This window comes from Aspergillus versicolor (genome assembly GCF_001890125.1).
Source record: "Aspergillus versicolor CBS 583.65 unplaced genomic scaffold ASPVEscaffold_6, whole genome shotgun sequence".
NCBI classification, from domain to species: Eukaryota; Fungi; Ascomycota; class Eurotiomycetes; order Eurotiales; family Aspergillaceae; genus Aspergillus; species Aspergillus versicolor.
Window position 1 is genome coordinate 338,647 of NW_024467529.1, and position 12,335 is coordinate 350,981.

General features: G+C 40.5%; 3 protein-coding genes across 3 annotated transcripts; 1 reads left to right on the forward strand and 2 right to left on the reverse strand.

The window, feature by feature from the left end:
- Positions 1 to 2,391: 2,391 nt before the first annotated feature.
- On the reverse strand, positions 2,392 to 3,870 carry ASPVEDRAFT_133526 (uncharacterized protein; the record flags this gene model as incomplete). Its single annotated transcript, XM_040807040.1, has 1 exon — positions 2,392 to 3,870. A coding segment is annotated over one exon (1,479 nt), but the record flags the coding sequence as incomplete, so codon positions are not given.
- ASPVEDRAFT_715243 (uncharacterized protein) lies at positions 3,524 to 4,984 on the reverse strand. Its single transcript, XM_040816124.1, has one exon. The coding sequence runs from the start codon at positions 4,775 to 4,777 to the stop codon at positions 3,863 to 3,865; it is 915 nt and encodes a 304-aa protein (XP_040668895.1). The 5' UTR covers positions 4,778 to 4,984; the 3' UTR covers positions 3,524 to 3,862.
- A 585-nt stretch (positions 4,985 to 5,569) lies between these two features.
- Positions 5,570 to 7,767, forward strand: ASPVEDRAFT_42645 (uncharacterized protein). Its single transcript, XM_040812629.1, has one exon. The coding sequence runs from the start codon at positions 5,730 to 5,732 to the stop codon at positions 7,509 to 7,511; it is 1,782 nt and encodes a 593-aa protein (XP_040668896.1). The 5' UTR covers positions 5,570 to 5,729; the 3' UTR covers positions 7,512 to 7,767.
- The last annotated feature ends 4,568 nt before the right edge of the window (positions 7,768 to 12,335 follow it).

A 12,335-nucleotide genomic window follows, 5' to 3' on the forward strand; every position in this document is an offset into this window, starting at 1 on the left:
TCCTGCTGACTGTTGATGAATGGGAGTAGTTTTGTGGAGAGAGCAGAGTGAAGAGGCGGGTTGCCCCCCAGCGTCCTAACAAGAGCATCTGCATTTCGCTGTTCAACCCTTGAGTATGTTACTACGGTATTCTTGAGAAGGCAAGAATGGGAGAGGGCAATTTTTTGCAGACGAGGTATTAGCTGCCCACCTCTCTCCCACCTTGAGGTGGGAGTACAGTTAAACAGTACAGGAACCAGAATTTCGAGGAAAAAGATTTCTCCCAGAAAGTGGGCGGTGCCGTTGACGCTGACAGGATTGGGGGGCCTATGAGTCACCTACTATGACGCACAGCAATTAAGTTGGCTAAAATTAACGCGGCGTGACCATGTGGGTCGTTCTGAGGCTGTTCAACTCATCTCGATTTTAAGAATTGCACTTTAAGGGGGCCTCAAAATCTTTCGCTACTATATTTCGGCTCGTGATTTGATGAACCTAATTATTTGCAGCCGGGATTGTTGAACAGAAAGTTGAACAAGCTTTCAAAGAAGTACCGCCTTTGAAAAGAAACAGGGAAAAAAGCACAGCTTTCTCTTTGGAGCCACAGATTGCGAAATGTGGGCCCAGAGCGACTTCGTCCGGCAAGCAACAGCAAGAGTGTTTACTACTCAAGATTGCCTTAATGACGTTAGATTTGGTCCCCTTATGTAACCTATATGGTCCTGAGAAGCACTCAACATCATCCTACTCTATCCCGACCCTGGTTACTCAGCTACATTGGCAGGCTGCAGAGGTTTGGTCAAGGTCATTCTGAAGCACGGCATCATCGGTTCTCGCTCGGGGGGAGGAGAAATACTGTAACGGCCCAATCACCTGATGTTTGACTGACTTCTGTATCTCCGGGGCCCTGCTGCACACTGTCCCTGAGGCTCTCTTTCAATCTAACAGGCTCAGAGGGAATCCGCTGCATCTTCCCCTGGCTGATCCACATATTGATGAACTTGTGCGATTCTCGCCATATGCAGACGATCAGGTACCCGATTTAACTGAACCTCTTAAAGGATGGCATCAATATTTGGGGGTTTAGAAGAAATGGAATCAAAGTTCATTTTAGTGCTAGTGTGACGCCAAGAGGGCGATCAAAGAACAAGAGTCCACTTCTAAGAGCCTGTTGAAGAGCGTGGAGTAGGTTTCATCGAGGGAGTCGCGATATGCGAGCGAGAGAAGAAGAATTTGGGGTCTCTCGGTTGAGTCCATTGTCGTGGCTTTTGGTGGGTGAATACCAGCGACCAAAAGGTGGGGTGTCAGTGATCAAATGTTCAAATTCAGAGTGAAGAGGAGAGGAAGAGGCTGCACGTTTGAAGCTTGGGCCGCACTTTCTTCACCTGAGGCGAACACAACCCAACTCCAAGGTGGGGAAAGGAGGACTGTAGTATCTTTTTCGCATCGTGAATCAAAGTTTATGATTGGTCTATTGTTACTCCTTCCCCCACCATGGAGTCTCAAGACAATGGAAGCATCCCAAAGTCGACGTTATTCTGATCTGAGAGCTACAGTATACCGTGTAAGTCCTCTTGAAGTGGTGTTTGCAAGCAACGCCGTGTCTGGGAACTCTGCATTAGGCTCTGGGGCCGGTCTAGCCACTGGGGACTACTCACTGGGGGAGGTTCAAGTGGGAAGGCTTCTCATTCAAAGAAACAAAAGGATACGGATCTGCTGTTAATGCTTGTAAAATAGATGGTGCCAACCTTTAGAGCGACCCGTTGAACAAGTTTGACTCCTACATTTTCCCCTCAGAGGATTTTAACCCCTAACCATTGACTTCTATCGCTCCGCAGTGGATCGCCGACTGGTGAAAAAGTGCTTGGCCAGCCTCCAGAGATCAATATGCAGTACTGAAGCGCGGGGCTCAAAGCGAGCGCCTGTGAAATGACCTGCTGCCTAATAGATTGCTAGCCTGCGTTGCAAGCTGATTCTAATTTCTACTGAGATGTCCACCTTAGCAGTTTCAGTTCGACAATCCCTACGAACAATAGTTCCTTGGCATTAGGAGACGCTGAAGCCGGGGCTCCACTGTAAACCAATCAGACGTACCCAGGGTCGCGCTGAAGGCGCGAGTCCTCCAGCGCTCGCAGCGATCAGCTGCATCCGCAGCCATGCTTGACGTCAGGATGCTGAAGCGCTGAAGCGGGTGGTTCCGCTGTAAACTCATCACTAATCAGACGCAGCCAGTCTCGCACTGAAGGCGCTAGTTCTTCGGCGATCCCCCACTTCAGCACTACTTCAAGAATCGAGTCTCGAAAGCGGGATAATTGAGTAGACATGTGATGTTACTAATTTCAGACTAGTTGAAACATCGCACACCATACAAAAGGGCCATTGATAACATGACTAACGCTATGATAGCACTGCCTAAGAATCGTCCGAAAGGTATGGCTCCGGAAACTCATCCTCGGTTGTATTTTCGTCATCCGACCGGTTAGTAACATCTTTTTTCCTCCAACGCTCCAACTGGCTTTGTTGTTTACGAGATACTACAAAACGCTCCTCAAAAGCCGCTCGCACGGCAGTCCTCGTGCCATGTTTGAAGGTACCTGAATGTGAGACAACAAATAGCACAGCGTTGTATACCTTGACAGGGTCTTGCTTTTCATCACCAAATTCGCCGCGTATTATCAGGAATAAAAGTCGAAATGCCGCGTCTCGTGCTCGGGTTTTATCACCCCTCACGATTTGATAACGCTTATACTCGAGTTCGTAGTCGGTTCTGCAGGCTCTCAGATCGGCGAAAATATCATCAACAGACTGCCCTCCAAGTACGTCGACCCCGAGATAATCATATGTCTCACAGAGAGTATGGTATTGAGGAATATCACCTCGCAAAGAGCGAAAACATTGTCGATAGCCTGATTCCAGGCCCTTGAGAGCAATATCAAACAATGGGATATCCTCGAGGACGAAATCAGTCCGTTGCGGCTGGGCAAGGCGTTGGAAATTAATGAAGGATGATAAAAATGGTATCATCGAAATGTCAACACTGTAGACAGCGTCACCGATTTTAAGTGTCGTTTTTCGAGCATCTGATCCGATCGCTTGGGTCGATTCCACTTTATCACCGAGTTTCGAATAAAGATCAACCGGTAACATCCTCTTTCCATCTCTCGTCCAAACCTCAAGGCTGCCGCTTCTACCATCATGTTTGACAACCGCATTCCCGCCATTGTCTCTAACCACTCTGATGATTTTCTTAATCAGCATAGCCAACCCCGTAAGATCATTGCCATGATCTTCTTCCCATTTGGTAATCTCACGAGTGACATCTTCGACTTCTGGCGGTCCAAATAAGCCGCCATTGTGGTGGGCACGGACAAGATTGGGTGTTTGCGATACCCACAGCTGCGGGAGGACTTCGTGGATGCGAATAGGATTACGAGATGCCCGTGTTTTGATTTCAAGAGTTGACTGAATCGGCACCTGTTTGCCTTCTTCTTTAATGACTAGTTTGGAGTCGGGGGCACGACGAGAGTGACTTGTGGATCGCGCAAGAGACAGGGTTTCCATCATCTTCAGTAAATTCCCATGATCCGAATCCTCGACAGTTTGAGTCTGAACTCCTGAATGTTCGCCCAGATATCCGTCAGTTTCATAGCGCACGACGAATTTCAAATCGCCGAACTTGTAGGAGATGACTCTATGATGTCCGGTGCTCTGGGGAACCTGAATAGTGGTGAATGCTTTCTCAAACTCGTGCCCATAGCCTCTAAACTCATGTGGTCCAATGACCGTGTAGGTTTCGGTTTCTGCCCGACAAAAAATTGCTGTATTCTTCGTGACCTCAACATCAATAGTGAAAGGTTCAAGTCCATTTTTAGAGAGACTTGGATTAACGAATTGAAAGGAGCTCTCTCACCCTGTCCCTTCGACCAGCTGCTCCACTGTCTCGTTTTGGATGTCCATAATGCCTCCAAAACTGAGAGACTATGCTCGGTGAGCCTTGAATTAAGGCAAACCCATGTGTGAGGTTGTCGAGCTCGTACAGCTCGTCTTCAGAACTTGGATGACTTTCGGTCTTCTCTTCAATGTCGAGGATTGAATCTCGACGAACGCTCGTAACCAGAGCACAAATCTTCAAAGCTAGCGGTACTAGCATGTAACCCGATAGCCAATAAGCTCTGAAAGGCTCCGCAACTGCTGTGGTAATGGCGATGACGATAGAGGAAAACTCGCTCACAACTGTGCCAACGACCGTCCTCCAGGTGATAGTTGTCTCGCTAATCTCAATTGCATCGAGACCGGCATGATTGAAATCTTTTGCGTAATGTAACTTGAGGCGATGAACTAGTTGCATCGCTCGATATGGCAGAATTCCATTCGGCGCAGGGTCTTCTGGAGTAGGTGCCGGCAAGCGCCCATTGTGGCCTTGATATTTCACTTCTCTTAAAACTTGCACCCAAAACCCATTCCTTGAATTTTTCGCAATCCTTTCATGCACATCATGTGGTCCCGTAATACGATAGTATTTGACCTTTACATCATGATAAAATGTGGTTCCAAGCATGCGCCCTCGCCTCATACCAAGGTACAATCCATTATCGCGGAAAGTACCGAGAGACTCAAGAGCCGCTCCGTGCAGTGGCCCTGACATGGGTAAAAGGAATGCAAGCCTGAGTAGAACCAATGGGTTGACATCATTGTAGAACCGCTGAGGCCAGAGCAGGCGTTCGAAGAAGGATTCTGTTGCAGCTGCAGCGCCTAGGTAGCCGATCACAGATCCAAGGGGCCCAATCAAGTCCGACATGACAGTTCTTCTTGCTTTAGGGTCTGAAGCCTGAGACGGATAGTAGATGGAGTCGATATCGTCTCAGTAGGATGGGTTCTTCTCTTTAACGATTAACAAGATTTCAGCCACAGCTATCCGTTTAACTAGATGAGGAGAGAGTAGATAGAGGATAAAATAGCTGCATAGGGGCGGCTCTTATAAAGACCTGACAACTAAATGGACTCTATCTCGCCCATGAAAGACTGTGATTGATGGTGACGTGGCTATGTACAGTGGCTTGGCTGTCAGATGGGCGCATTAGGCTGCCTTGTCTTTGCTTTTTTTTCTTCCCCCTTCTTCTACCCCTCACCTGGCTATACACCCAGTACAAACATTTCAGATCTTAAATTTGCTCAGATTGATATTTCCTGGGACACATAAAACTGTGCTGCTTGAATACGAGATAGAAAACGAGCATGTCTAGGAACCCACCTCTAGGCAGTATAGTGCGCTCCAGATTGCCAATGACAGTCGTCAACTCAACTTCCTTACTGTAGCAAATTTTCACGAACAAGCTTGTGTTAATACACAATAATTTAGTGAGTAGGAAAATATATAGCAAATATGCAACAAAGGCTTCGTCATACCTGATGTGCAAACCCCCCCCCCCCCCGGGCCGGGGCGAATCACATAATCGTGAAGTGTGAGAGTCCTTTGCAATCGGTAAGATCTGCCGCTACTGAATTACGTAGCAATTAGCGGATGCGGGGTTTGGGCAATTACTTATACATCTATAAATGCCCCCGCAAGGATCCCTGACACCAAAACCACGCTCAACAGCTCAACTCCTCGTCTTGAGAGCAAAGCACAAGTTCGATGAAAGTCTACTGGCAAAGGGAGCTCGGATGCGACTTTGATTTATATATGAGCTATCTTGACTGAACAACATTGTCCACGACAGCCTTAGCCAAGAAATCGGCTTCCTCGAAAGATGCATACCGACGCATGGGATGAGTCCTGCGACTGGCCTCGACGTCTCCTACATGTACCATCCATGACTTCACATACATGGGAGCCAGGTAACACCTATGGAGGCCAGCCTAACCCACCATATAATGCCCTGTCATATACGTGGGGAAGATGGGCGCTCAAAGATCTTGATAATTCCGGCATCGATAGCCTTCGAATAAGCGGTATTCCTTGGCAAACGCCACGTGTCAGGCCGAGCCACTTTACTGTTGAAGAGCTACTGTTCACAATCAAAGCCGCAAGTGTGGAGGCCGGGCCATTCTCAACCGATTTTCTATGGCTCGATGTTGCATGCATCGATCAAAGACCGAATTCGCGAGAGAAAGCTAGTGAGATAGGCAGGCAGGGAAAGATATTCAAACGAGCGCACAAAGTTTACGCTTGGCTTACATCTTTCGACACAAATTCGTTCGACAAATGGCTGAGTTGGAGCATCGAGGGTCTTTTCATACCCTACTTGCACGCTAGCCGAGCAAGCATAGCACGGGGACAAGTTCTGGCTACTACTGACATTCCGGATAGCTTACTGGAAAAGATAGATGAGCACATCCAAAGGCTTGCTCGAGACCCTTGGTGCACGTCTCTCTGGACATTGCAAGAGGGGTTTCTTAGACCAGACGCTTTCCCGTTGCTCAAAACTCCTCCAGATCCTGACAGAGTTTTCCCGGATCTTCAACACTCAGTTGATTGGATCGGTCATATTATTGCCGATACTCAACGCACTGGCCTCTCTCGAAATCAAAAGCTCAGAAAGATCCAAAAGACAGCATTAGAGCTTGGATTTATCGGAGCCGGTCATGGTCTCAAGAGGGAAATCCAGAGCCACCGCCCCCAAGTGCTGGGCCCAACAGAGAATCCATTCCATCTTCTCGCATGTAGCACCTCGAGAAAGACGTCCCGCGAAGAGGACCGTGTTTATGGTATTATGCAAGTGTTTGATTTTCGCCTTGGAAAATCTGCACCGGAAGAAACGCGCATCAATTTTACGATTCAGGAGCTCAGGCAGCAGCTCGAGGATGCTTTAGTCGCGAAGTACCCTGTAGCTAGCCAGCTCGTGATACAGCCTAGCGACTGCCGACTAGGTGAAGCCTGGATGGTGCAACCAGGCGGAGTGGTGTCAACTTGTGGAGAAGCGTTCTGGCGAGCGGTACAAGACGCCAACACAGTGAAAGTCTTGACAAAATTGAGCATAAGGCTGTTCAACGATCAGCGTTGGGGGTTTTTCCAGGGACCAGTCTCATCTTTCTATACTTTATCGCAGCGCTTTGATGTTGGGGTAGACCTCGATCAACGATGGCGCGAAGAGATGCTGGATACCGCAGGAAATGGAATGGCGATCTCTGAGGGGAGAACTGAGGTGGTTTGGCCTTTTCAGGATCGCTATATTCGGTCGTTCCCATCGGTACTCGAATTAAACAACCAACACGTCAGAGCCCGTGCGACTGTCTACAGCTGGGTCAACAATAGATTTCCGGAGCTTGAAGTAGCTTTGTTGGGTGTCACTGTGATGGAAATCTTAGGGGATCGACTATTGGCTACGGCTCATGGCATCTGTCTTGAACCTTTGGATAGGAGAATTAGCCCGGCCAGTTTTCAGCGTATTGGGACGGCTAATTTCAGTTTTGAGATAGGTTGTGGGAGCAGAGCGGGCGACATAGCACAAGAAAATGATATTTACGTGTCATCTAGTGTTGATGAGGAAATCCATAAATGCATGGAGTTGGGTGAGGGTTTGTTTGGGTAGGACCTGGCTCTACCAGATGGTCCTGGGAATTTCGTTATCACTTTGATCATACCCCGGAATTGACTGAAACGGATAAATGAGACAAAGGGTTTAGCACTAAACGGGGTAATGCCCTAGCAGCCAGGAGTGAGATACAAAGATGTTGAATATAAGAGCCATCTTTGAGCGTCAAACAGATACAATGTTGTTGTCAGCCTCACTGTGACCCCGCCTCTCCTTGAGGTGTAAGACACGTGCTATTATCTTTTCCAGCGCATCAAGTCTTATATTACCTAATTTATGACTTGAGGAGCTTACCGATAATGGATGATTACCACCCAAAAAAACCGAGGGCTCAGCGCCAAGTACTCGAACCTGGTAGTCATACGAATATGTGGCAGTCTTGAAAGAGGTCCGTGCGAGAAACGAGGATATAAATGTATTAGTGCCTTCCAGTGACCCTCACCGCCTTCGGGTTGGCGTTTTAGAGCCAAATATGGGAACCAGTGAATGGAATAGAGATGGAGTAACACTGAGTAAAGATCACATCCATTTCTTTGAATTCGCTCGCTCATTGACTGCAGCATGATTGCCGTTGTCCGCTACGTAGGCCCTCCCGTATAAACCCTCTGTGATTGGTGGGAGATTAGGCGGTGTGCTGGGTTCGGACCTGACACCAATGTAAACACGGAGGTTGCTAGGGAATTACATTATTGTAAAAGCAGATCAAAGTTAATATTCCTAGTGCTAACTAATAAATGTCTTAATATTAGGATGCTGAAGTATTAAAGCAGGTGGCTTTACTATAAACTAATTAGATATAACTAGTCTTATACTAATAGTACTAGTTCTTTAGTAATTAATTATATTTTTAGCTAAATAGAATTATAATTAATAAGAGTCTATTATATTAGAACCTGGAGTCTTAGGAATTAACTAGATATAAGACTATATTAAGATCTAGACTAATATAAAAATATAGTTATTATTTTTAGCTATTTATATTAAGCTACTAGTAATAGAATATATTAGCTAAGTATTATTATAAATATTAATAGTATAAGGCTATTATACTTTAGTAGCTTAAGTATCTTATAATACTTATAGATAGCTTATATATAATATTTATAAGTTAAGTTTAAGGTATATTAGATATTTCTAGAAAGTATATAAGACTAGTTATCTAGGTAGATATTATACTAATAAATATATTCTTAAAATAAAACTAGTATTCTTCTATACTCTTATTAAAGTTATAATCTCTTTAAGTAATATAGTAGAGGGTCTATAACTTAGGGTTTATAAAACTTTAATAAGTATAGGTTAATATTTACTATCTCAGGACTTATAGAAGAAGCAGGAGTATTAGTACCTGAATAACTACTAAATTCTATAGATTCTACTATACTATCTATAGATAAAGTATTACTATAAATAAGATATAGTTTTATTAGAAGATAATATAGTTTAATATTAATATTATATATATATATAGTTATAGTATATACTAAAAATTTAGTAGCTTTAGTAAACTTAAAGATACTATAGTAAGCTAGCTATAAATAGCTAATTCTATTATATATATAGGCAAGATAAGAATTAATAAGATAATAATAGACTAAATCTTACTACTTAGCAGGGAATTTATATAAAGAAGAATTAGATAATAAAAATTAAAATTAACTATAATAGATAATATAAATATCTATAAGATATTTTAATAATTATTTTTTAATAGATAAGGATTCTTCTAATTTCTTAATTTTATTATTCTTAATATTCTAGTTAATTTAGTTATCTTGCTGGTTTAGTTTATAGAGTAGTAAGAGAGTAACTATATTCTTAATAACCTAAATTTATTATATAAATAGCTTATTCTTATTAAAATTCTCTATTTCTAGTTTATAGAAATTCTTTATAAGTTATATCTACTTAGGAAATATATAATCTAGGATTAGAAGATCCTAATCCTTATTCTTAGAGCTATTAGTATTAGATTAGCTAATATTAAACTAGCTAAGTAGTTACTTAATCTATCTATTAACTTTAAGTATAGGTATAGTATAGAAATATTCTTTTTAAGCTATCTCTTATATATTATTTAATAGAGTTTTTCTTAGCTAGAATAGCTTTTTCTTAACTTTTTTATATTTTTAATAAAGATAAGGAAATAGCTTCCAGGCTTTCTCTATAGTACTAGTTAGAAATTATATTTTTTTTATAAGCTCTTTTTTTTCTTATCTAAGTTTAAGAACTTTAGAATACTAATAAATAGTATATTTCTATATATTAGTAAGATTAGATAAAGTAAGAAGATCTTTCTTTTTAAATATACTTCTAGTAACCTGTAGGAGACTATTCTAGGATAGTTAAAAAAAAACTATATATTAAAGATTATAATTAATAAATTATAATTAGTAGTATTTTTTAAAAACTATATTACTAGATTAGCTAAATACTCTCTACTATTTCTAGCTAGTAAAGTTCCCTGGAAATAATAGTTAGATATAGAAAAAATAGTCTATTCTAGTATAGATAGAGTTTTCTCTAGAATAAGTCTAATAATAGGAAATATATAGTTAATTTTATTTATAGTCTATTAATAGTAGTTATAATAGCTAATATTATTCTTAAATTTTATATTCTAGTCTAGCTCTTAGAGCGCTTATTAACTTAAATTATAAGTTATTAGTAAAGACTTATAAAGTTTATAGCTATATAGAATATAGTTAAGATAGTAAAGAAGAGAAGTATCTAACTTCTTTAGCTTTTATTAGAGTAGAAGAAATTAGCTATATTTTAGAACTTAAAAATATTATATAAACTCTAGAGTTAATATAGTATTAAAAAAAGCTTTATTATAGAAGACTAATAAGATAATCTAGTTAATTAAATAATATATAAGTTAATAATTACTATATATAAAGAATTTAGTTCTATAAGAAGAGAAAAAAAGATTAGATATATTTATAATCTAGAGTAGAGATATTTTATCTATTAATATCTTCTAATTAATCTTTAAGATTATAGAATTTAATAATTATATAAAGAATATTCTACTTACTATCTAGATTCTTAAGAATAAAGAGCTTAATATTATAGTAGTAGATTAATACTAGAAGATTATCTATTAATATATATTTAGAAAAGTTACTCTAGAAAGTCTAGTCTTTTTTATATTTATCTAGTAATATATTTAATAGAGATACTTTCTATAGAAGAAGTATATCTAGTTAAGTTCTAGTAATAGTAGATTAGAGCTAGATTATAGTAAATTAAATAATTATACTTTTATAATAGAAATACTTTAAATATACCTAATAATAGTAGTAGATAATATAGAAGATATTTATATCTAGTATATTCTTAATCTTTATTTATCTAGATATTTTATACTTAGCAGGGAGTATATATTTAAAAAATTATTATTCTTATTAGCCCTCTATCTATAAAGTTTAAGGAAATATAATATACCTGTTATATCTATTTATAAATATTACTATTTATATAGTACTAGGTAAATAGACTAAAATATTAATAAAAATATTACTAGTATTTATTATATAATTAAAGAAGTTTCTTCTATAAGATCTTATATATTTAATTAAAAAAGTTTATATAGATAGCTTAATTCTCTAGAAGTAGATACTTAATATAATTCTTATTTAATTAGATATAATATCTATTATATATTAGTTCTATGCTATTAAATTTATATTTAATAGTATAATTACTTCTATTAATATTATTTAATAACTGTAAGATTCTCTAGAATCTTAGGCTTGAAGTTTAGGGGGAGCTATCTAAGACTATAGAAATATTCTAGTCTAGCTTAAGTCTTATTATAGAGAATTAGATTAGTCTAGAACTAGTATTTACTAGGTTGAACCAGAGGGATGGGAGGAGATGCTATAAAGACAGTTAAGATAGGAATATTGTAGAGAGTTAAGAAATGGCTGGTTTCAGGATTGGACCGCGACTGTTATGGCAGGGGGAGGATGGGAGGTCAGAATAGGAATGGATGATGAAGAAGTAAAGAAGGAGCAGGGAAAAGGTAGTATTTTATAGAGTGCTTGACTAGATGGGTCGGCTCTGGGGCAGCTGGAACTGGAGGCTATTTTTGGTGTTGATTTAGTTATGAGCTGAGAGGGACTGAAGCTTGCTGAGAGTAAGTATTTAGTGTTTATTCAACATCGGCCCAGAGAGGGACTAGAACACTTGGCAGGTACAGAATAGTAGTGTGAAGCATATAGGGAAGTAAAGGTGGTTACTCACTGCTTTAAGAGTTATAAGTGGAAATGCAGCTGTTTATAGCCTTAGTAGCTGTTATTTTCAGTGTTGATTTCACAGGTCCTCACATTCTAGTTGTAAAATCAGCCAGGAACGCAAACCCTAATCCTGTCCCTGAACACCGCCAGGAACAGAATGTATAAACTCATGTATTTCCACACCAACTTTAAATACAGTACGCACTTGAAACTTTGGTTAAAGCTATGGGATGATGTTGTCACATCACGGTCTATCTCGCAGTAGACTTTCGCTCTCCAAGTTCTCCAGCCCAGGAACAAATCCGAGTCAGGAACATTCGACCTTAACTTAATCCTGTGGCGCAAGTCCGGCACCGTCCCCAGTCATAGGCAGCCCTGGTCGGGTGAGACTGACACCTCCGTCTGTCCAACTCAGCTCGCCTGCTATTGCGAACTGCACAGAACGTAAACTATACTCTATAGTGTAAGGTATCTCACATGTTACAGCCAGGACAGTGGTTACTCATTACTCAGATTGATCCTGCCGAACGCCGGCAGTACTTCGTCCTCAGTTAATTAATATGTATCTCCTAACAGT